Genomic DNA, 26,660 nt, shown 5'->3' on the forward strand with positions numbered 1-26,660 from the left:
ACAGTGGTGACAAGATTTATCTTCAAATAAAACGTAATTTCCAGACATCGTACAAATGTTTTGGTAATCTGAACAACCACCAACACCTTTCCTCCTTCATGTTCTGGTTAATAATGCAGTTACTCTCCGAATCACTCCATTGACAGCAGTCATTTAATTAATAAGCTTTTTCAAATAATTATCTACGAATATGGGTATCCGGAGAGTTCATAGAAAAGGCAAGTCATAGAAAAGGCAATTGTCATCGAACGACAATTCGTCGAAAATACAATTCACCGAAAATTTTAAACTTTCAAAAATGTTATGAGAAAATTGATCCATTTAGAATAAAAACCGAACCGTGCAGAGTGAGATAGCAATGCTACTTTCATAGGGAAAAATTATAGAAGAATATGGTTTCTTATAGTCTTTCTTGTCCGATAACTGTTTCATATCTGTTCACGGGACTGATTTGTTTCCTGTTTCCGGTAGGAAAAGCTGTTGCTAGTAGTAATATGCGGCTTCAATACAGCAATTATTATGGGACAAATTTTACTCAGATTCGCTATTTGAAACTTTTACATAAAAATGTCGAACCGTTTCAGTTTTCAGTTTAGCTATATTCGGGGTGACAAAGAAATAACGTGTCCAAATTATCTGTTACAATAACTCTGACTTAGCGGAATTAGTAGAACTTGCCAGTACAGGAAGTAGTCTGCATGGTTAAGTTTTTGGTTCTAAATGGATCACTTTTATCATAACATTATCGAAAATTTAACATTTTCGGTAAATTGTTCATTCGATGAATTGCCTTTTCGGTGAATTGTCTTTCGATGAATTTTCATGTAACCAGAATATGTCACTTCATATCCTACTTTTTCTTAAACCGCAGCAAGCATCAAGGGATAAACAAGACACGTTTACACACTGTATTTATTTCAGCTCAAAATACACATTTTGAACACTTGCTGTCCAAAATCAGGAAATGTGTAATTTTTAATCATCTGCCTGTCTAATTTAAGTCTCGCTCATCTAATTGGTGTTATCCCTTTCAGCTGACTGTTCCGTAGAAAGTGGTATTGTCAATACCTTTGACATTGTTACCTACAATCTTCCCCTCATCCGATGCAGCAAAGTGATCGGCAAGGATTGCTCACCTGATGAACAGTTCACAGTTATAGGAGAGAAGATTTCTCATCCTAAATACGAAAAGGTATTCAAATAAACCATATCATTAATGGCTTGTTCAAATGCATGTAGTAACTGCTGCTAATCCTTCTTGGATTTTATACTCGCTGAGAAACATTAACAGAAATTTTATCACTAAATCCTTTCCTTCAGTGACTGGTCCCGAATTATATTTTGGAACTTAACTTCCATTTTAAATGCAAGAGTTATCTACTAATTATAACTTATTTAAACCTAAGTTTTGCTCCTAATGTGAATCAAATAATTGATAAGTTAACCTGATTTCAGTTTTCTTGCGTTTACCTGATTACAACCGCGCTGATTATCAAATTCTATTTTCAGACTATCAAGATATACCTTGGTGACACAAAGATTGAAATCCTTCCTGCCCAAGAGGAAGATCTCATCGTCAAGGTGGACGGTCAGAGGGTACCAGTTACTGAAGTTGATTCCTATTACCACGATCAGCCACAAGATGACCTTCAGCATGAAAAATTCACTGTCGATTACAACAGACTCTATTACACAGTGGACTCCGATGTGTGTGGTGTTACAGTTTACTTTGACGGAAAGGCTATCATAGTGAAGGTGAATTTTATTAGTAATACTTAAATCTTTCACGTAGAATTTAAAATCCACTAAAGCTAAACGCATTCGTTTAAATAATGTTAACTTCGATGTAAAAGGGTCATAAGTCTCTATGAATATATCAATGGCAATTTCGGGATTGCTGCAGATGTCTTGCTAAATGATATGCAATTCATTCTTAAAATTGTGAATTAAATGAATCCTTGATCCACTGCATGTTGCTTAAATGACTGAAAATATTTAACTCGATCGTAAAATATGCTAATATTCTAGCATAGAAGTTTTATTTTTTCATATAACCTCCATCTTCCTTTGCCTTTATAACTTCAGGTATCATCTTACTACCAAGGAAAAATGTGTGGTCTTTGCGGAGATTGCAACGGTCCAACGGAAGATGAACTCCGTGGTCCCCAAGATCGTGTCTACCAAGACACCGAACGCTTTGCATACAGTTACACCATTCCTGAACAAGGCTGTGATATACCCAGGTCGCAAATGCAGCTTATCTCACACTTCATGAGACAGAAACAGCCAGTTTCACAGAAACGTGAGTATTTTTATGCGTAACAGGCTGCTTTTCAGAGACAGAACGAAGGTTACAAAGAGTACTGCATCCAGAAGACAAATAACGATAGAACAAAGTGACTTCCTTGTGGCCTTTGAAGTCTACGTAAATATTTTTCCCAACCGATAGAATTTAAGATCCTAAATATTTAAGATCTCTTTGCTTATTATAATGGCACATATTTTTCACTTTAAATACTAATTGTGCATCATTAATGATTCAGTACCACGCCTTTTAAAAAATTAGATCTTTTCATGAGTATTGTTTCAGCGATTGGTAATTTAGAGTTCTGTACTAGATAACGTAAAAAACATTGAATCACTTTTAAAAAAACACTACGTACTTAATTTAAAAATGAACGCCTGAAGTATTGTTCTCTAGAACAGTAATCTACTTAGGATTAAATTTCCATGACAGTTTCTTGGCATGTTAAAAAAAAATTTTAAAAAAAAAGCAAAGTATATTTGAGTTTAATTAGCAGACTTCGAAGCAAGCATACCATGTGCACTTTTATTTGGTCATTCTGATATTACCTAAAAACTGATGCAATCACGATAAAGATGTGAATTCATATGTTCTCACAGTCTATTTTAACAGATTAGATGGAATGACGCACTAAGAAATGAACTAAAAAAAAAAAAAAAAAAAAAGATTATTTCGGTTAAGATTTTGATCTCCGTTAATAATATTACGTTTCAAGTACAAGTATTTTAATTCATGCTGAAAAAAATCTTGCATTTGTGTAATTGCCCTATGAGATTGAGTCAGTTATAATTATTGATTCCAGGCGGAGAAGGATGAACGGGAATAGAAGGCTGCACGCAACTCCGAAACCGCCGAGTAAATATCCTTAAGGGTCAAATGCAGTAGGTGTGCTTCTCAAGGGAAGCCTTGCCCGTGTGTGTGTCCCTGGCTGTGAAGAGACCCGTATTGTCACCATAACTGTTCCATTCCATTGTCTTCCACTTGCTGGACTGCTCACTACCTGAAGAAGGAATCCCAAAACGCCTGCTGGACGAAATCAAAAGGAAGGCTAAAGACCACTAGGCTCAAGTGCAATACCCTGGAAGCTGTCTTCGTCGGTAATCCATCGACTGGGTTTTGAATGCTCGATGTGTCGGAAACGACTAGAAACGCATCTAAAGTTATGTTGTGAACTGTTTCTATTCTTATTTAGATTGATACACTTGTACAGAAAAATGTCGTTCTACTCCTAATAAAGCGTATGTTGTTTGTGTAACAATTTGTTTCACAACGAAAATGATATTAGTATGTAGAATCATGCATTCCTATTTTTATCCTTAAATTTCTAGTGCTACTCCCCTAGCGTTGCGATGAAGAACCTTCCTCAAGAACTAAATGCTACATTTGAATGAAAAAAAATATTTCAGAAGTTCTTAATATCTAACCGTTTTGCCCAACAGAATACGTAACTTAGATTTCTTATGAGAAGTATGGAATGCCGCTTATTGGGGGGGGGGGGGGGGGGGAATATCAAGTGATGTCTCGATTGTTTATATTTTAGAGATATTACTTAATATTTTCAAATATCCTCTCACGCAACCTCAAATACGAGACTGATAAGTTCATAATGTGCGTTCTTGCATGCAGTAGTAAAGAGCCCTCTATCGGGGAATGTTTTGACAGTGTTTTGTTTGTGCTTTCCTGTTTACTATTAACGAAAAAGGGAATCAGTTTCAAGGAATACAAGACGATACTAGTCTCTTGTTTAAAATAAGAATATTTTTTTCACACCGAAAGTCATTAAAAGAATCTTTAATACTTCGCACAGCACAAAGTCTAAGAAAGAAGTATCTCCCTTCATGAATTATATATTAATTCCACAAAAACAGTAATCCGAAAAAAAAGACAATGTACTTGCTTCGGCAGTGAAGTACAGCCTTCGAACATAATGGCGTCGCATTCCTACTCCCGTTACTTTGTATTAGCTAAGGTTGATCACACTTTCCAGGAATATGTTAGTTGAGGAAAAAAGTGATCTGCCTAGTTATAATTTATATAAGACACATTTCAAACAGCAATTAAAATCACTGAATGAGTCAAGAAGCTTTCACCATAAACGTCTGCACTTTAATTTCATAAAGTGCAGACGTAAGAGAGCCTATCAAGAAATTAAAAGGTATTTTAATATACAAACTTTGATCAAAGTTTCAAACGACAAAATATAATAATAACAGAGAAATCGTGTAAAATATAACAGTGAAATGAAATGATAATAAATAAATTGGAGAAATATAAAATCGCTTAAAAGGCATGGAATGCGTTTTAAGTCATTTGTTTTTTAACTTATAATTTAAACCTTGCTGAAAACAACAGAAATCATCAGTGACTTGACACAGGTAAAAGACGATGTACATTTAACCAAGGTAAAAAAAGATTTTGGATTACTGAATTAAGTTAATATCTACTGATTTAAAAATTTCTGAAGTATGTGATCTGTCTTATTAGAAATTTTATTAACAAGACAGATCACATACTTCACAAAGCTGCACTAAAACGAGAAATTGAAGGCATGAGAGGGAATTTATATCTCGGATATAAAGACACGTTGAGTCCTGTGTAGCTCAGTGGAAGTGGCGCTTGCGTCCTCTGGGCTTGGTCGCTTGAAGTCAGACTTACGTTCAAGTCTAGTCGCCGACTGGAGGAACTTTTTCTAACCTTTCGTCGACTGATTTCGAGTTAGTCGATCTCTGGCACAGGCAAGTGGGTTTTTCCTCCCGTAAACTCGAGTTTTTTATCCTGGAAACTCGAGAAAATCGACCGTAGTACCCACATTATTTCAGACAGTAACATATCCTGTTAGGGTTGTACAGTAACATATCCTGTTACCAAGAGATGGCAGCACTTGTTTGCCAGCCTCTTCATCGGTGGCTGCTATAATTAGTGATAGACATGGGTCAGCTATCTCTGATTGGTTACCTTGAACTGCCCAATCATTCTCTAAAAGCTAAATAAGGTATAAAGGCCTCGCCTACTCTCTATACGGGAATAAAAGGCGTTAGCTGATTTTTTTTTTGATTGAGTCCAGTATAAACACTTCTGGTTTAAAGGTAGTCTGTCAACTGATCACCGATTTCTCAATTCCCCTTATGTCCTACATCGATTACAACAACAATCTGAAGAATGTTCAAGCCTTGAAGACTATTCATCCACTCAATAGCCTGAACTACGTGTTGCTATCTAACGATTTGTTTGTTTTGTTTAATACGCTGGAATTAATTCTACCAGTGTAAAGGAAATGATGCACAATGCTTTCTTTAATAGGAAAAGCATATTCTACAATGCGTCTTCTTCCAGTTTTTCCCAAAGAGAAAGATTTCTATTATGTTCGTGAAGTAAGTCAATAATATGATGTTAATGTTGCTTCTTGGAGGAACGTTCGCAGTAAAGGAACTGATTTGGTTAGAACACGAGATGAAGACGGAATAAATTAAAATTTAAATGATCGGGATCAAATGCGCAAGCTAAAATGAAGGTTTATAGAATCGACAGAAAATCACATGGCTAAAAATTGAAATTTCAAAACATTTCAGCAACATCTCATCATCGACTGCGTTTCTAAAAATACTTTAAATAACGCAATCATAATAGGAGCCAAGGCCTTAGCTTACAGAAAATCCTCGTACGATCATGTAGCATATGTTACTATATTATGAAAACAACCATCTAAAAGCTATTAATGACAGTGAACTGCCAACAGCTAACGTATTTAATTCTGCGGGTGATTAAACCACTCTAATTTTATTAAATATTTATTTAACCACAGAGGAAAAAACGTGATACAATAATGGAAAACACTTAAAACATGTTGCTGATAAATATTCAAATCGAATTGCAACGGACAAATACGAAGACATGAAAACTGTTCAGTTTTCATGATTCTGGAAAACTGAACGATATTCCAGTAGCCAGGGCTTCAATGCTAATCCTTTTTTTTGAATTTATATATACTTTTCATTCCATTGGGGTTCGTGATAAACACCTCGTAAGTTCGACGTGGGAAACCGATTTCCATTCTTTGCGCAAGATTGGCTTGAGCTCAGCCAGTGATGTTGGTCTCACCAGTCATGATTCCTCAAATCTAATTCCACTTCATCTCACATCGAGTTTACTTTGAGATTCTTGGCCTGTCAGTCCGTTAGGGTCAAACTGTCATCTTCAAGCCAAGTCAAAGTACACCTCGCAAAATGACAGGAGACATCGTGCTGCTACGAGTAGAACAGGAACAGCCTTTTCACTGTAGATTTCAAAAAGTAAAAATCGGGGGACTAATAGCATATCTCCCCCTAAACAAAAAACGAAAACTCCTTCCACTACGTTGCATCGGCGAACAATGCAGTCCTTCTCGTAGAGTCCCGTGACTTTCATAGATTATAGAAATTCGTTGCTTCAGATTCCCCGTGTTCATCCCTACAATATGACATCTAACAACCTATCCGCGTTTTCAAAATTGTTAAGATTTGCTATGCGTGTCATTTTAGTTCAAAATCAATGAGTGCTGACATCAATTACATCATTTGCATAGCCTCTACGTGCATATTCATTACATAGTACGCTTCTGTTTGGATGTTCAATGTTCCTGGTAATATAACGTACTTTATCTTAAAGTTGGCAGTCCTTATTTTGTGAGAAATTTATCGTGATTTATAACGTCATCACTGTCACAAATCAAAGTTCGTGAAGGCGATAATATTCTACTTGCGTAGAGATCTTGCTCCACCTTCGACACAAGTTGGTTAATAAGAAAAATGTTGGTTACAAAATTCAGAAAAGAATTCTTCTTGAATCAATTACTTTAATAAATCACTAATGTACCAAATTTCAGAGCAATTTCGATTACCCAAATGTAACAGCATAACGCCACATCTATTTTAATGCTAATTTTGTGCTTCTTTTTTTTTTACAGCTACAAAATTATGCGTTATTCAGATAGAAAATGTTAAATATACATTCGATATTTTGTTCCAATGCATAACGTTATTTATTTTCAACTAATAAAATGTAACTTGTACAGTGCATTATACGAATTGCGTATATTTTATTAGTTGAAAATTATTATCCTTTATTGGTTATTAATCACTTGAGCATCTCACAGCAGGCACTTAAGCGAATTACACGTTACATAAAAATAGTTAAGAGTTTATTTTTTAAATAAAGTATAACATTGTATTACAAAGTGGCAGTGATCAATCGGCAGTGAACAGAAAGTTTTGCATTCTTAATAAATTTCCACTGAATGTTTACCAGTAATTCTTCTCCCTCTTAACTTGAGTCGATGGCTCATATCACGCAGACGCTTTATCGATATGCTGGTCAGTAAAATTGTCTTTTGGTTAACTTTCTTCATCAACACAGATTATGATAGAGAGAAGGATTATCTTTTACTGAGAAGTTTCAGATTGTGGCTTCCTATGTTCAGTAAACATCAGTGGATCACGGTTTGGCTTCGGCTGGTCGGACTGGAAAATTTAAAAAAATAATTATTATTATTAAATCCTTAAACATTAAATTATCGCTTCTTATCATTCGCATATAGTGCGAATGATACATACATTCATGAAAAATGATAAATTGTTATTTATTATCATTCACATATCATGTATAGATGGTATGTGAATGATAGATACAAAAAAAGCCACGTATATAGATTGAAAACAAAAATGAAAATGGGACCCCATCCCCAGCATAGTTCGATTCTCCAAGCTTTTCAATAGTTTTCTAGGTCGTCACTTAAATGGCAAGTGTCAATATTATTATTAGTACTTCTATTAGGGGATACCCCCAGCGAGTCCAAAGACTCGGGGGAGAGCATCACCTCTACAACTCTCCATCTGCACCACTCATCCACCAACTACACCAATGCCATCTACTGGCCACCACTAGTATTTTCATAGACAATCACAAATATCCATTACTCGAATACTCCAATATTCGATACTCAAATTGGCTTAGAAAGCTCAATATTGTGGGAGCTTGGCCGTTCGGTAGTATTGAAGAAGGAGTTCAGCCACAAGGCAAAGCTGGCTGTCTTCAATACAGTCTGTGTCCCCATCCTCACCTGTGGTCATGAGAGTTGGGTAATGACCGAAAGAATGCGGACACTGACAAGACTCGACAGACTCAGAAGCTCTGCAATTCGGGAAACTCTCAATACTCAACCGCTGCTTCTCCATGTTGAGAGATCACAGTTATATTGGTACGGGCACCTGGTCAGAATGCCACAAGAGAGGCTCCCTCAGCAGGCCCTCTTTACCAAGACAGAGGGTGGGAGGCCACGTGGAAGGCCAACGACTCGCTGGATAGATTATATCCAAAACCTTGGATGGACATTGGGAATCCCACCAGAACACCTGAGCTTGGTGGCAGAGGATCGTGACCATTGGAAGTTACTCTTGCAGCTGTTGTCCCCACAACCCAATTAGGAAAGTTGGGCCTTGAAGATGTATGTATCATAAACATCTATACAGTTCACGTCATGAAACATAATCAACATTACGTAAATAAAACTGGCGATTAAACCAAAAATTCCTGTTCCAATTTTTTACTTCAACAAAAAATTCTCATACTTCACGGCCGAGCAGACAGCTGTGTGTGTGTGTGTGTTCGCGGCTTGAATTATTACTTGCACAAGTTTTTAATGTTTCCGATGATTGGAGCCGATCTTTCATAGTATCCATCTATAAAAAGGGAAATAAAACTGAATATGATAATTACAAAGTTATTTCCCTACTGAGTGTTCCTGGTAATATTTATGCAAGTTAACTTGAGAAACGGCTAATAAAAAATTGTGGAAGTAAAGCTTGGTGAAGAAATAAGTTGGATTCGGGCCAAATAAAAGTTGTCAGCAACAGATTTTTACTTTAAGACAAATAGATGAGAAATCTTGAAATATAACAAGGATCTATTTTAAGTTTTGTAGATCTGGAAAAGTATATGACAAAGTGCAAGAGAGAAGCTATTCAAAACGAGAGAAGCTATTCAAAGTTATATGGTGTAAATGAGACATTATATCAAGCAATACATAATCTCCATTTAAGCTGTAAGTCAGCAGTTTAAACTTGAAGGAGGTACAGGAAGATAGTTTGTTGTTAAATCAGGTATGCGATAAGGATGTACATTATCCCTTCTGTTTTTCATTATCTATATGGATTAGATTATGAAGGAAAGTAGTACTAAAACTGATATAATAATTAGAAATGTTAATCTCAGCTCTTTACTTTATGCAGATGATGTTATACTTCTAAATAAATCCGCTACAAGTCTGTAAGATTCCCTGAATAAATTGAATAACTGTTTTTATAGACTACAGGCAAATCAAGAACATAGCAATTCCTGTTTCTGCAAAAGCTCATACTTACTTGGACATGAGGAAAACACAGTGTAGAACTTTATGTCATCTAAGCTAAATCCAGATTGTTGTACCGTCCCCACGAAGGCTACCTAAGACCAAACATTCAAATCGTTTTAATTAAAATAAAGTAATTTAATTTAAAAATATATATTAATTATTTATTTTTTAAAAGGAAAATAGTGATTATTTAAACACTAATCAATGAGCGAATGTGACTGAGAATTAAAATGGTTGCACTAAACTCCGACTAAGCCAAAGCTACAGTAAAGGCTTAATACAAGTTAATCGTGAAACAAAATATATTTTAATAAATGTTGCTTTGCATCCGCTACTCTAAGATTTCAAATTTCTTTTATTAAGAGTTTTTTCGTATATTAAATCCCAATCCAATTTATACAAGAGCATTTCATGCTGCTTATAATATGAAAATGGCAATAATTAAACCAATTGGTAAGATGAAAAGTTGTCCTTCCTGTCTCCGGATGAGAGATAGTTAACTGTAAACGAAATGACTTCCAACACTTCCGTCTTAATATATAACTGCCAAACGCAAATATTAGATATCATAAACCCCTCAGTCGTATTGCCTATACCAAATGGAATTACTAAATAATAAACAGTATTGCATAAATGCCTGCTTCTGATTGCCCAGAAGGAGTTGGTCTCGGGTAGGTTCTTACTTTTCTTCAATGAAATTTATGTAAAAGAGTATTTCTTGCCTTGTATTTCAAATTTCTCTGGGAAATAGTCCAAAGAATGAAATATTCCCTTTGATTATTTCGAAATCTATCCAGTTTTGGAAGTGGGAAAAGATTTGTCTCATTAACGACCAAGAGTTATTTACTGATGCTCTTCTACAACTCTGTGAACACTACAGATAAATATATCAATGCATTGATGAAGTATTGAACTACTCACACATTCCATGCTACATAGTCACTACGTAGCGGATTCGCCCCGTGAAGTTGCTATACATAAGTGAATCACAGATACTGTAAATATAGTGAAGCTAATTTTTCTTTAGTCATACCTTCTTACCATGATCTTTTCTAATGCTGCCTGCATTTTAATACACCTTTGTTAGTTTTACGTTTAGCACTGATGTTCCAAATTTAGATAATATCTAATAATAGCTTTTGAGATTGACTGTTTTGCCAACATGAAGTACAAAAATACGCATTTTTGCGCTGTTCGGTAGAGAATTGGCTTACAAAACTTTAGGCAATAAATATTTTATGTAATTTAAAATGATTAAAACAAATCGAAGAGGTGTCTACTTACTGTGTATGTGTGTGCTGCAGAAACGTTGACTTGGCCGTAGTAATAGTGATAGGCCTCGTAATTCATGGGTCTATCTTTCCTTGCCAGTTTCCAAACATCTTGAGACGTAGAGTTGCTTGTAATTCTCACAGTGAGGCTAGCATCCTTCTCCTTTTCTAGAAGTGCGTACCAGAACGATAGGCAGTAGGTGGAGTTCGATGCTAGAGCTGGGCTTATTATGGCGCTACTTATCGGAACAGGCAGTGAGAAGACGTCCAGATATATAAATCCGTCTAGGGGAGGGAATAGAAAACTTATTGAAAAACATGAATTGGTTTATAAAACATAGAAAAATACCGGAACAAATAACAAAAAAACTATATAAAGTACATAAAAAAAAATCTCGGTAGCTTCTCAATAACAAACCATGTTGAGATGACCCCCATCGCTCTCTCTCTCTTTCTCTCTCTCTCTCTCAACCTTCCATTCTAGAAAGAGGTATAATTAGTCCCTGGTTGGGAATTTATGTGTAACTACCACTAAGGAAAGGTTGTAAACTTACAGTACATTGTCGTGGGTGATGTAAGAATTTTTTTATATTTTTTATGAATTTATATTTTTGCTATTTTTATGTATTTTTTACATTTAGCATATGGCAGCTGGCTTGCCATTTCTCTGTTTCTGGCTATTCTTCTTGCTTGTGGGACGAAAGATGTTTAGGAAGAAATCCTGATGCCTTCTAGTAACTTTACTGAAAAGTTTTTTTCATATACTAAACTTAACTCGGAGAGCTTCCGTAGCTCAGTCGGTATAGACGGAGCCCTTTGGTTGTAAAGAGGAACCTTTATCTGGTCTCCTTCAACTAAAGGTGAGTTGACGGTCTGATACAAAGATAGTTTTTTTCACGCGGAAACCGGGGTTTCACTTCCCCAAACAGGCAAACCGGCCCGAAGAATAATTACAGCCATGAATACTTACCATGTGGAAGACAGAGGGTCCTCACCACATGTCGTAACGCCTGTAGTTAATCATGAGTCAAATCATGGTAGTCAACCGCCTAGATAGACGATGACACTCGAATGAGAAACTTAATGAATAAACGGAGGTCCTTCTTGAGATTTAGAATGTTAAGTTGTGTTCCCATAAACATTGCCTAGCGTGCAAATTGCTAGGTAATAATTAATGCTTTGTGTAATTGGGTCTAAGCGACTTCTTCACAAGTCAACATTTTCTCTTCTGATAATTCTTTTATGGGTATAAAATTCTCTCTGTTTCATTGTGCCAACATATATTGGAGTGAATACAAATTAAATAAATGTGCCTTTTCTGCTTTCTGCACTACAAAGATATTCAAGTTTTTGGTTTTAGCTTCGAATAGAAATAAAATAAATGCACGTAAACAAAACAAAATACTAAGACTGGTGTGTTTAGTAATAGTTAAAATCATAAACAAAAATTCATATCAATTATTTTAAAACAGAATTTAATATTATGATTAAATCAGCCTGACGTAGTAACGTAATAATCTGGAAAACATCTTCAAGAACCAGCAAAATGAAAATTTTCTAAAGGCAAATTTTTTAAAACACAGAAAATTATATTTTTTTAGAAAAAAAAATCTCATTATTTAATTGTACATTACTATGCAGAAATTTGGTCACCTGGTTTTCAAAAACATGAAGATATATTGGAAAAGATCCAGAGACGATTGATTATGGTGGTTTGTGAAATGTGGTATAAACACAGATTGAGAAAATGCAATTCGCAGAAACTGGTGGATAGGAGGAGAAGGAGGGGAATATGATTGAAGCATTTAAGTTATACGCGTTCATTACCAGAATAATGTGGAGAAGGTTTTGCATAGAATGGCTAAAGACAAGAGGTCATCACTGGAAGCTGTATAAGAAGAGTGTGAGTAGATTTTTTGCATGAAGAGTGGTTAGTGATTGGAATGCATTGCCCGAGTGCATGATGAGTGCGGAGACGAACATATTGAGGGCGCGGTATGATAAACTGTGTGTGTAACAGTGGGACCTCCCGCAATGAGCTTATTGACTCCATGAAGGTTTGATAATAATAATAATTATTATTATCCGTTACAAAATATGTACGAAAATGAGAAATTCAGTTGACATTGGGTCTACTATAGACGAAGAATTTATTTCTTATAAATCTAATTTTGATTATGTTATCCCCCCCCCCCTTTCACTATCTGCCATATCAGTTAATTATATTCTCAGGCCAGAAAACACACTTTCAGAGAAAGGAACCCTTCTACCTCTACATAAAAGAGGTAACTCACGTTAAATAGAAAAATCCTTCTGCGTGTTTCTCATGTCTTAGATGAGATTCGAATCCATTGTTTTCAAGGACGCGGCCATTCTTTCTGTTTCGCTATAAAGAGGAACACTTCCATATTGGAAAATATGTTCTTGGTTATTGTTAACATTACTCTGGGAAACAAAATGCCAGTTTGTAACGAACTCTTTCTTACCTCCAAGTATGTGAAACGTGTGATCCTTTAGAGATCCAGGACGATTGTTACCAGTCGGCAGGCGCCATTTTGGAGCAGTGAGAGAGGTCACGTTTACAGACCACATACACACGTCTCGATCAAAATAACAATCCCCTGAAAAATAAACGTCAGTTTAATTATGAATATCTTAGTTAGTTAGCAAATAACCTTGGATTTTATGCACATTAAAAAAAAAACACGGATTAGAAAACGGTAGCTAATTCCGATTACCCTTAAGAAATCACGCGTCTATATTTATAAAATAAAAATACTCCAATATCTTTTATTCGCCAAAGAGAGTAGCAGAAGTGTTTTCGTCCTTACTTGGAGAAATCTAAAGAGCATCCAGCCTCCGCTCACTGCCATCACCGAAAGCTAACCCCGTGGTTGCCAATGATTTCAGAAGTGTCGTGCCGAAAGTAGTGCTTACAACTCTCAATGCTTCTGAAATACCTGGCTAAAATCCGATCTTCCTGGTGATAAAAGTTTAGTCGGTGCCAGAGATCGACTAATTCGGGAAATAACGAAAAAAAGGTCCTAGAAAAAATTTTTCTTTCATCAGTGACTAGAACTGAATCTATAATGTTCTTCTTTTGATATCGAACCTGAAGATATAAGAAATTTGCGAAAAGGCTTATGAGAGCATAATGAATGAGTATAGTTTTACGAAAGACGAAATGCATAGCAATAATTTTATTTTACATCTTCGTATATCAACACAGCGTCGCAGATGTATGGAGCAAAACCAAGGGATATTTTCAACGAATATTTCCCATTTTCCGACTTTTAAAGTAGTCCAAGAACTTGTGCATGACAAGTGAATTACCATCTGTCTCTTATGAGCTATACTCTGAAATTTATTACGCTTAATGATTGAATGCGATTCATCGAAATGGTGAAGTTGGGATTAAAAACTAAAGTTATCAAAAAAAAATCACGGCAGAAGTCGCTCCATAAAATTCGTTCAGCCTTTTTGTGATTATAGTTAGGCTCCCCAGCGCATAATGGTTTGGTATCAGACCAAAACATGCCGTATGAAATATTGATGCCTATTGACTTTTAGTAAAACTCGGGGTTTGTTTTCTAGCGGAATTCTTCCGCTTCTTAATCAATAACTGCTCCAACAAACTGTGGTCAGGTGAGGTAGATCAGACTTTCCATTTCTTACTATCCTCGCAAATTCTTTTTTCATGACCACTGTGCCAGTTCAGGTTTCTTTTTTTTTCTTCTAAATCTTCTCTTAACTGGTCTCTCCACCTTTTCCATAGTTTTCCTCTTGGGTTTTTCTGCTTAATTTTAATTTAATCCTTCTTTGTAATCGTTCTAAATTCATTCTCATCGTATGTTCAAACTACAGTAAGTGGACGTTAGCAAGCATTTCCTCAACACTTTCTATTCTCATAACTTTCTTGATGTCGACGTTTATTATTCTATCTTTCTTTACTTTTGCCAGCATTGAACCCTCAAATCTTTCATTTCCATTGCTTGTATTCTATTAATGTCTCTATTTGCTAGTCTCCATCTCTCTGCTGCAAAAGTCAAAATAACGTTTGTTAATCAAAACCTTGCGTTTCATTGAGTCTTCACTACCCCAAAATAGACTTCTTACACCGTTACAAAAAGGTTTGGTTCCAGGAAAATCCTTCTAAAATCCTATATAGTCAGTGGTCCTATATTACTAAAATCTGCTTATCATTAATGATGAGTATCTTTCGAATTGAAATGTATTTTTAGAAATTAATATATTTTAATCTTGGGCACATTTATATTAGTATACTTTTATGGTAATTTTAAATATTTTAATTTTGTGACATTTACAGCTTGGATTTCATATATTCACATGAAACGTTCTGATAAACCAATTGATATAACCACAAGAAAGAACATATCTTACAACCCTTAACTCCCATGTTTCATTTGTTCTTTTTATTTTAGGATACATAAGAAGATATGTCAGAAGTTTTTAAGAAATTCGAACTTTTCAGTCCCCCTCGTAATTTAAGATGATTTTATTCAAACAGTAAATATTCAATTACACTGGAGCTAGTTTACCGTAATCTACACGGAACATTTCAAGCCATTTTAGGCCTTCGACATACTGTGGCCTCACAAGCGAATGAAATTTATCTACCTCCTATGCATATTCACAAATATCCATGTCCACGGTAGGATCCGCACCCGAGCCTGTTGGTTGCCCAAGTGGATAATGGACAAAGTCCGTTATACATTTAGCAATCCATAGATGCCAGTTAAATAACCATAAATAAGTTATGTGATACAGACGTGACCGCCATCCCTACTATTCATATGTGATAGTTATAAAATTAATGAGTAACAGTGTCCACGGTCGCTGTTTTACAATCCCTAATCAGCCACCCACCTGCAGTGAGCTTTTTCAAATTAGGATAGAAATATGAAACGTATGACGATACCTCAGACCAGTGTCTTAAGTAGAATAAAAGTACCCTTTAGGTACAATTAATCATACAAATAGTGCATGCCTCCTAGAAATATAAGCACTATCATCGAGCACTTCAATTAGATTGTAGAGCTACGGAAGGCAATCTTTTTCGCTGACCATATTTGCATGTCGCTCTCAAAACTAGGGCCGATCTATTGGCTATTTATGTAACATAATACGAGATACGCAAATCATTAAGAAAACTTTTCATTTAAGTGGAATTTCTGAGGTTGAATATCCCTGACTAATTTGTGCAGATAGATTATCTTGCGAACTGAAGGTATAAAAGCATCTGAATCTTCGTTTTTATCTTTATTCTCGATAAAACAAAAAACAAAACAGGATTTGGTACTGTATTTCCGAAAACCCTGCTTTCGTTGCTCACGAGTTATAAAGATTGCTAATTGGATCAATTAGCAATCTTTATAACTCGTGGATCAGTCACCTCTTTATACAAAATGATAGGGAATGATTTAAAATTCAGAACATTAAAAATAACAAAACTTACTAGCCATGTACGTCATTACATTCCTTTTTAATTTATCAAAAGATGTCAAACGAGTCACATTTTAGTTTGTTAGGGAAACGTCTTGCAGGATAACATTAAAATGAGATTAAGAGGGATGGAATTATGGATAAATGGGCGCCGATTATTATCGGCTCATCAGCTAAACAAAATTCACATTTTATGTATTAATCGAAAACTTACTACCCTGATTTTCATCACTCACCGGCAGTCGAGGCAGCACCAGGAGGTAACACTGCAAAAACAGGAAGAAGTTTTAATATACTCGACAAGGAAATATGTTTTAATTGCTGAATAAAACATGAAATGTTCAAAAAACTGTGGTGAACAAATACCTCTCTTATTGCATATTGGATGAAATAATAATAATTCAGAAAAAAATGAACACAATGCGTAAAAGACATTTATAATTTTGGTACATGCTAAAACAGCAAAGAACTTTCGAAAGTTATACAGTTATTTCATTTTATTTTAAATTGCATGATCCAAAATTATTAACTATCCCTATGAATTTATATACACCGAGATTAATTTTAATAATAATTATTTTATATCAGTAAAGATTTGTTTACATCAGAACACTGCACTGGTGTCAGTTTCAAGTCATTTATTCTCTGTAGCAGCGGAAAGAAAAACTATTGCTTAACAAGATAAGGACTTTTCAAATGAAGGTAAGCCAGTCGATCTCTTATGGGAGTAACAGAGGTGTCTTCACAGAATTTTATATTATCTGGTGGTGAGATGCAATGCCATTTCACCAGCAGCCTGTTTTTCAGTCTGTATTACCAGACAGTTAACATAGACTCTTATAATACTGTAATGAACTAACAAAAAAACAATTTTTAAAAAAAACTAAATTATATATTTCTAGCGGATGGACCAGTCAGCAAACAGAGCTTTAAATTGGAATGGGTGTGTTGCCATATGCGTTCCATGAATTTCTTGCACGTATGATAAGCAATCTTAGAGTGCAACGGAAACAATTTTTATACTACGCTCATAAATCATTAACAATATTTCGAAAATGCCCTTATAGAAGTAGACCTTCATGCCCATTCTCTCTTCCTTTGTACTTAATTTATCATGTTTTTTGAAGAAAAGCATTATTAACAAATGTTTTAGAGCAGTTATATGAATTTTACACTAGTCAATATATGCGTGTTCTTTTGTCCCAAAAATACAAGCCATTTTTCGTCAAATAGACATAACTGACTTGAGAACTATACATAAATGTAACTGTCAGATTCGATAATGTTACATTACCAACTTCAGGGAATATAAAAATAACGATATGTGCACGCAGGCATTAACACTAAACAAATATGGTTGAAGATAACAACTGAAGTGGGTCCTAGAGCCCTAAAAGGTGCCACCTAGTGGGCTAAATTGGGTCTTGGCTGTTGGGCTAATGTTCTAGAATGCAAGCTTCCCATATTTGGTGCAGTCTCATGCATCCAAATTTATTGAGGTTTGGGGAGATTTTTTTATGTTTCACCAACGTATAAGTTTATCTACATGTACACGAATATCGGCCTTGTCTAGGTAATTTGGAGTTAATCCAGCTAATTTTAACTAGAACATGGATACAGGATACATTTTAACTGGATACAGGAAGCCACCCTGTAATTATTGACTGTTTCACTGGGTGCATTGTTTATTAGACAGATCGATTTTTTTTTTTTCTCCAAAAAATTTGGAAAAATGCTTTGGAAAATAATGTGATGCATGGTCAGTAACACCGGATTTCAGTTCAGGAAGTTTGATTATTCTGTATTTAATAATTCCTTATGTATAATTAATACAAAATGTTTAAATGTCTCTTGATTTCCAATGTAGTAGTGGTCAAGGAATAATAATAAAAGACACTTACGTGAACAATTAGCAGTGGTTGTAAACGTTATATCATCCACAGCGATGACTGCTCTCGTGTTTTCACCTTTCACTCCTTCGATCACAACCTGAAGAGAAAAATAAAAAAATAAATTTGCATTTAATAATTCCTGAACGAATTAAAATGGCTTATTTCTAGGCAGATGAGTCGAAAACAAAACCGACCAGAAGCACAAAACCCTCTTTAAAAATCAATGTTTTTGCTTCAGCTGACAGCACTTTGTTTGAAAAACAGATGTTTTCCCTACAATAAATTGTCGATAACATAGTTTAAAGGTCATGTGAAGCAATTTTATAAAACTGCTGAATAAAGTTGTTAAACAACAAACAATGCGCAACTCCCATGACAGTTTAGCAAAAATTTTCAAAGGCTTTGCTGTTATGATGAATGGAACAGTTGACGACTCTAAAATGTTGCTATTTTAACGAACTACTGACTCGAAAGCAGAATCTTCACCGCAAGAATTTATCACCGAAAACTTCGGTCAGGGGATGAACCAAAAGGAATTCGCAGAACCATTCAGTTATGCCTCCAAGCAACACACAACTGAAAAGGATATCCTTTTACCAAAAAGATACAAAAGAAAATTATGAACCCAAATTCGACAACAAACCATATACCCCCCCCCCCTCCGTATCATCCAAAGTGGAACCGAAACATGTTCATCATTCATTTACTGCGAATAAATGATGATATTCAGATGAAAAAAATTGTGTATTTATATTCAAAGAAAAAATATTAAAAATTAATTAAGGTACTCTAATCTTTGTACAGAAATTTGCACTGAGCAGAAAATATAATATGTTTTAATTGTATATATATAAATACTCTGTATGATAATAAAAAAAATTATTATTCAAAAACAATTATCGAGTTAAAAATAGCATTGTGAAAAAGAGAAATGAATTCCTATTGCATGTTAACAGAAAAGAAACAGATAATGTGAATCAAAATAAACTGTAAAAGTATATTTTGATTTACTATAATCGAAGCCCTTTGATTTTGATTATAGTAAAAACAGTATAATCTAAGCCCTTTGATCGGAAGGACCTTGTTCGATTTGTTGGTTCGATTCCCGTCAGTGACTTGAGGAACCTTTATTCGGTCTCTTTCAACTAATTAGCCGCTCTCATACGGAGGTAGGGTTTTTTTCACCCGGAAACTCGAGTTTTTCATCCTCCAGAACAGGCAAACACGCCCGTGAACACACACGCATCTACAGACATAGGACACACGGGGAGACATACGGTTAACCCCCTTATTCCTTAATAGGGTAGCGGTTAAATGTAGAAAAATCCTCGACACAGCAAGGTAAAAGAGGAGGGAAGGAAGAAATATATCACCGATTCAAAAAATAGCAATGTTAAAAAGTGAAATGAAGCATTCAGTATTCCCTACTGATAACAAAAAAATGAACTGTAAATATAATTTGTGAATTAAAAGAAATTACAAAAAGCTCCTTTGATAGATTATCATAATCGGATGTACAGCCCTTTATTAATAACTAAGTATTATTATTAATACCAAAGTACTAACCGTGTCTGTTGAAGTCATATTTTCTGGCAACAGCAGTTGAGAATAGAACCAGTGAGAAGCTTGGTGATTGTTTAGACGCCATAAAGTTGTTGTGGAGCCATTCACTGTGATCACTTTCACGCTCAAGCCTCCAATACGCTCCCCCGGAGTCGGAGCAAACATAAAAGTCCAAAACGACATACAGTAGGAACCATTGATGGGTATTAGTGGCGGGCTCAGTAGAAGTCCAGAATCTAATGGTGCATGCTGGAAGTTTGATGTAGTAAACTGCATATAGGAATCTGTAGAAGTAAAAATTGTATTAAAAATAAAATAAATCCTAACAGTTGTATTCTTCAACTGGTGTATACTAGTTTGATCGAAGTAGTTTTTAAAAACTTTAAAGTTTCAACTACAAGACAGACAAACTGGCCAGGAAATATACAATAAGCTCAATGATAGACATAGCAGAGTAGGCAGATAGGATGAATTGCCTTAATACGAGTATAATATTAATTAGGTTTCCATGAAGCCAACTTACATAACGATGATGGTGCAAACAAGAGGACCCTAGGGACGGTCTGGAGGGCCGAAATAAGCACACTTCTACTTTAAATAACAGTAAACATTATATACTGAATTTCGTTTGGTGGTCATAAATCTTTCCACTTAGTAAGATTTCTTTATAAACGGACATACGCAGACTGTCTAAAGTATATATTAATTGCGAAAAATTATTCAAAGATCCTAAGATTTCACTAATCCTATATTTTCATGGACATTAGTACAGCGTTTTCCTGCTTCGGATCCCAATAACACTACAATAGGTAGACTTCCCACTAAATGTCAATAAACAGATGGAGCTATTTTGGCCCATTCCTCCACCAAAAGGACAATAGTTTTTGTAGTGATGTTTAATGTTTCGGTTTAACACGGATGTTCATGCTTCTTAAAGGTTTCACAAGCTTCTCGCCTTTTGGCTAAGCTCAAAGTGCAAAGTACAATTCTGACGTCACAGGCTACTGTCAAATTGTAGTATCTGTTAGTTGACGCTTGATATCGATACGAGTCCCGAAGGGTCACGTGATACCTAAGCGTCGGGCAACAGATATCGAAACCCCGGACCGGGGCAATACCAAACACTTGGTGGTGGGACTAGTTAGGCCCCCCCTTGCTTTTTTGAATCATGCTTTTTTGAATTTTGCCGCGTGTGCGGACCCTTGCTTTTGAGGTCGACGCCACGATACCGGCAAGGGCGATAGCTAAAGCCATCGCAAACCATGTTGGCGCGGAAAACATCTTCGGTTTCACACCTTACGGTGGAGGAAGATACCAAGTAGTGGTAAAGAATACGGAAACCAGGGAAAAGCTACTCCTAGGTTTTGACTGCGAAAAAAACCAAAGTATCTCCCTTCATGGTTGGGAGCATTTTGAAAACTCTGAAAATACAGAGATTCCCGCTAGAGTACGCGGAGAAAGACGACATCATCCGCAGCATCTTCTCCAAGTGGGGAACAGTAAGAGAGATCCAAATACACAACGATGCCGACAATCCCGGATGGAAGTCGGGAGAGGTGACCATCTCTCTCGAGATGAAGTCCGAAGTTCCGAATTTCGTTTTCATTGGATCTGCTCGGGTTATGATCAACTATCCCGGGGTGAAGAAACAGTGCTTCAGATGTGGAGCTTTCGATCATCTAGGAGCAAACTGCCCCAGATCGAAATGCAGAGATTGTTTATCAGCAGGCCACACCCTTGAACAGTGCCAATCAGCATGTCTCAAATGCGGCACAAAAGAGCACAAAATCAACGCCTGCCCATCGACAACCTACGCGGAAAAGATGGGAGGCACCATCACGCCAAATGCACAGCCACCATCAGGGAAAAATATACAACAAGAACGGTTTCCAACTCTACAGGAAAAATGCCGCTACTATGACAACAGAAGTTGAAACTACCTCCCTACATCCAGAAGATAAAGGAAATGAAATAGAGGAGATGGAGGCTAACTCCTACTCCACCAAAAGACCTCTGAGCCCACGGGAAGAAACGATAAATAAGACAGCCAAAGTCTCAAAACCCACCCAGCAAACCTCGACAGCAGAAAGAGAAGTTGCCGCTGCTAACTTAGAGGCGCCACAATCTCAGACAACAACAGATACTCCTACCGCAATTATAGAAGAAACCACATCAGAAGAGGAATCCTCATCAGAAGAGGAATCAAACAACGTGCAGGAAACAGAATCTACCGTAGAGTCGGTCACGAACGGTTCTGTAATCTTGAAACATTGTAAGCAACCCCAGTACATAAAGGACAAACTGTTTAAAATAATGACTACATGTGGGGAACCATAGTTTATATTCTTCAAGAACAGCACGGGATTCAAATGGGGGAACTCTACTTTGAAGACAAAACTAGGATTGAATTTGATCAAGTACAACATCAACTAAGACTGAACGAAGGGCAGGGTACCTCGCTCTGCGAAATGATAAAGTCACTCTCACGCACTGAGATAAAGACTCAACACCCACAAATCCTAATGGAATATGCCAGAAAACTTTCAAAGAAGAAATGAGGAAAAAAAAAAATCTTTAGAATCTTTAGTAGTAAGGGGTGGCGGACCTGTGAACCTGAGCGGCGAAGGCTTACATCGAGGCGGTGCAGCTCCTTGTGGGCTGCATCACTCGGGCCAGGCTCGCCCTCCCTGTTCCAAATTCCAAATTTGTATTACCTAGCTTTTAACGTGTAAATGTATGTGTGAAAGTGTATATGTGTGAAAGTAGATGTATGAGTCTTCTCCCATTTGTTTTTTCCCCACTTTCCGCGGACAGATACCTGAAGAGGTGACTGACCGGGGCAAGCTGAAAAAGAACGGATGGAGGGAGGAAATCAGAGATCCGCTTGGTTTCTTGCTATTGAGTGAGGCCAAGTAGATCGACTGAGGCCTCTTTTACTACCTACTACTATCATCTCTACCTTTCCTTCTCCTCTTTTATTATCAAGCTGGCTCTCAGCACAACTTTGTTTTCTCTAAAGAGGTCAATGATGAGAGATATGAACTCCCATTCTATCTTTACCCTCTACATTCCCATTTACAAAAAAAAAAACTGTCTCTACAATTCTTGCAGTTGGAATGTGCTGATTGTAATTACGGACAAATTGACTCTGTGAGATCCGGTATATTGTCTGTTGTGTTCTTTTGCCGGTTTGCCTGTCTTGTATAGGATGAGAAACACCAATTGTCGGAAGGAAGAAATCCCATTCCCCATGCTACATCGACTGAGGAACCTTCTGTTGAAATAAACTCTAACTTATTCCTTATTTTTATAACTTACTGAAGTGGTTTGTCCCTAATACTCTGCATTCCAAAAGGGTAGGGTTGTTTGTTTAATTTTGGAACATCGTGTATAACAGAAATGAAATGCAGAAATTGCAAACATTGTCACTTCATATTCATTATAGAATAATCAAGCGGGATTAGATGTCTTGTCTGGATTTAATAGCTACATTACACAGCATGAACAAATAATCCGTAAAGGTTTAAAATTCTGTTTAGAAAGTGGACAACGGAACAACATTTCAGATTACACATACTAGGGTGAATAAATATGAGACGCTACTATATTTCAGAAAAACCTAATATTGCACATACCCAAAACGTTTGCGTGTCCCCTCTCCTTTGACTTAAATTACACTTTTCCACCAATCACGGCATGTCTGTGTGTATTCATATACCCTCTGTCAAAACAGAAACCGAACTTTTCTAAAATAGGAGAAACTAGTGGCGCCACCTGTTGCATCTTTTTGTGGTAGAAAGCGGCAACCTTCATTAGTGTTATGTCAACTGTTTATGACATTTGTTTCATTAGAAGCCGAGTTATAGTGCCAAGAGTGACAGTGTGTTCTGACGAACGGTCGGTCGTCACGATATTCATGCCGTACGCAACGAATTGTCACTATCAATCGCTTCAAAACTTCGAGATAAAACTCACCATTGACCGTTTGGCCAGGCGGAATGAATTCTTTGTGGATAATGCCCTTGGAATCGTAGAAACAAATCAGCATTGTCTTTACTTTTGATTCTCCAAGCAACTTTTTTTCGGATGCCCCTCTTCTGGTGGTCTCCACTCAGCACTCAGAAGCTTTGTTTCGGGCTCATACTCAAAACACCACGTTTCATCAATAGTAACGATCGTTTCAAGGAAGTTTGAGTCCTTAAAGGTTTTAATGAGGTCCTTGCAGTGTTCAATTCGATACCTTTTTTGTTCGTCGGTCAACTTGTGGGGAACAAATCGCGAATTCAATTTACGAAGGCCCAAACTCTCGATCAAAATTTCGTGCACAGTTGATTTTGGAACCCCAATTCATCTTCAATCAATCTCACGGACGATTTCGGGTTTTCTTTGATGAAATCACGCACTTTTTGGACGTTAACTTAGCTCAGTCCAGTTTTTGGACGGTCCGTCTTTTCGCCCTCCCCTCAGCGTCTCACGACCACTTTGAAATCGCTTAAACCACTCGTAAACTTGAGTACGGGATAAGCATTCATCCCGGTATGCTTTTTGAAGCATTTGATGCGTTTCGGTAAAACTTGTACCAAGTTTAACGCAAAAGTCAATCGCTCTCTGTTTGAAACTCATTTTCCGACCGTTCGCCCAAACACACTGTCACTCTTGGCACTATAACTCGGCTTCTAATGAAACAAATGTCATAAACAGTTGACACAACAATAATGAAGATCGCCGATTTTGACAACAAAAAGATACAACAGGTGGCGCCACTAGTTTCTTCTATTTTCGAAAAGTTCGGTTTCCTTTTGGACAGAGGGTATATATACGCATATTTTTGCCTTATGAAATAAGCAATAAAAATATATTTGCAGTTCTGAAAAATTTTAGAGCGCATCCCATTTACAATAGCAAAATAAAAATATAAGCTTAAATACTACTGCTGCTGTTACTAGAATAATAATAATAATCTTTCTATAATAAATTTAGTTTAATCCATTATCCAAGTGTAGGCAAACAAAGTTTGTGCCTGAAGTATCAGGGCTGAGGCAACTCGTAGTAAAGGTGGACCAAGCTCGTATCACTCCTTGTCTCAGTATCTCCCATAATGCAATGCACATCTCCTTGCGGACATATATAATGCTATGCATTAAGGGAAGGGTCACTACCCAGACCGGTTTCGACCTTCACTGAGGTCTCGTCAGTGGGAGGCAGACCCAGAAGTACTGATACTAAAGCAGAAGTAATAGAGAGTACTTATACGAGTTTCCAAAAGGTGTATCAGTATAAGTACTCTCCATTGCTTCTGCTTTAGTATCACCACTTCTGGGTCTGCCTCCCACTGATGAGACCTCAATGAAAGTCGAAAGCGGTCTGGGTAGTGGCCCTTCCCTTAATGCATAGTATTATACATGTCCGCAAGGAGATGCTTTGCATTATGGGAGATACTAAGACAAGTAGTGATGAGATCTTGGTCCACCTTTACTACGAGTTGCCTCAGTCCTGAAGATACTTCAGGCGCAAACTTTGTTTGTCTACATTGGATAAAGGATTAAACTAAATTTATTATAGTCTCACCAAGTGGAAAATAAACTTCCAGAATAATCTTTCTATTTTTGTGTAAGTGGTTATCATGAACCTCAAGATTCAGAATCTCCTGAACATTCAAGTTACATTTTCAAATAGGGGGGAATCATACTTCATTCACAAATAAAAATAGGATTCTGTCTGCATTTACTCATGATTCCTTAATCTAAGTAACTAGAGTTATACAAAATCTGTTCGGGGAGTGGATAAAATGGAGAGTTCATTTGACTCTGGCATATCGCTTCGGGTATGAAAGAGTGGATGTATTTCAAAATATATCCTTGTATACTTATGTGAAAATTATAATGGAAACCACGACAAAAGTTTTCAGCATTGTAATAGAAGAATTTCTTTTTCCTGCATTTAATTGAGAACCAACAATGATTTTCTTCTGCAAACTCATTGATTTTTTCATTCCTGAAAAAACCAACCAGCCAGAGTACCGAATCAATTAACGACACACCTCGTTGCTTCGGTATCAATTGCTAACAACAGCGCTTATATTTAAGCCTCGAACTTTCACAGGAACACTAATCTCGCTTCGAAAATTTGTATGTAAATTAAAAATTTAAGAAAAAAATCACACAGTAAATTTGAACTTACCGTCACGGAAATCACCGAACCTCCTAGTGTGTCCTATTGGACTAAAGTAGGTTCCGTCGCCTACCACTCTCGACCACATCGGTGGACTTTCGTTTCTAGTCTTCATGTCTCTTTGCTTCCAATCACACATATCAACCATGAAAGTGCAGTCGCCTGTAACAGGGGAAAAAAAAAGAAAAGAATTTTCAAAACATTAAACACAACGTCGTTGTTTATTTACGATGATTTGCTTTATATGAAGGAAAAAAAATAATTTTACAATAAAATTAATACATAGTAAATTGATGTATATTGGTTACAATAAACAGAACTAATATTGGCGGCATTTGAAGTTCGCCTGAACGTTCATTCTACTAACGTTTTAGACTTGGGGGACTTCACTCGGTTATGCACATGCTCTGTGAGAAAAACAAATTGTAGTCATTAGCTCTGTTGAGGGGAATAGCTAAAGTTCCTTCCCTCCCTCCTTCTGCCATTTCGAATTTTTTCAGTTATATGCCAGTTTCTTTTTCCATTTCTCAAACCAGATAACTAACTAGTATAACCAGGTTTCCATTCGCATAAATACTTACTAAATGAAGGGTAAGATGTACAGTATTTTT

At 36.4% G+C, this 26,660-nt stretch overlaps 2 protein-coding genes across 2 annotated transcripts in view; both read right to left on the minus strand.

Moving 5' to 3' along the window:
- Positions 1–7,439: 7,439 nt before the first annotated feature.
- LOC150092562 (MAM and LDL-receptor class A domain-containing protein 1-like) lies at positions 7,440–19,967 on the minus strand. The gene is made up of 7 exons (XM_090414796.1): positions 19,882–19,967; positions 18,325–18,412; positions 16,660–16,689; positions 13,447–13,581; positions 10,974–11,245; positions 9,700–9,781; positions 7,440–7,800 (listed from the first exon to the last, which is right to left on the minus strand). Exons 1-7 carry the CDS (start codon positions 19,897–19,899, stop codon positions 7,775–7,777), a joined length of 651 nt encoding a protein of 216 aa, XP_090270922.1. The 5' UTR covers positions 19,900–19,967; the 3' UTR covers positions 7,440–7,774.
- Positions 19,968–19,997: 30 nt separating this feature from the next.
- The window catches only part of LOC150092563 (MAM and LDL-receptor class A domain-containing protein 1-like), an 84,628-nt gene continuing 77,965 nt past the window's right edge, over positions 19,998–26,660 (minus strand). Inside the window, exons 13-15 of the mRNA XM_090414234.1 lie at positions 26,059–26,211; positions 20,064–20,162; positions 19,998–20,002 (exon numbers count right to left, since the gene is read on the minus strand). Of these exons, the coding sequence (XP_090270360.1) occupies positions 19,998–20,002; positions 20,064–20,162; positions 26,059–26,211 (257 nt within the window). The remainder of the gene's footprint in view (positions 20,003–20,063; positions 20,163–26,058; positions 26,212–26,660) is intronic.

This window comes from Typopeltis vanoorti, chromosome 25, assembly GCF_054136105.1.
Source record: "Typopeltis vanoorti isolate ZY-2024b chromosome 25, IOZ_Tvanoo_1.0, whole genome shotgun sequence".
NCBI classification, from domain to species: domain Eukaryota; kingdom Metazoa; phylum Arthropoda; class Arachnida; order Uropygi; family Thelyphonidae; genus Typopeltis; species Typopeltis vanoorti.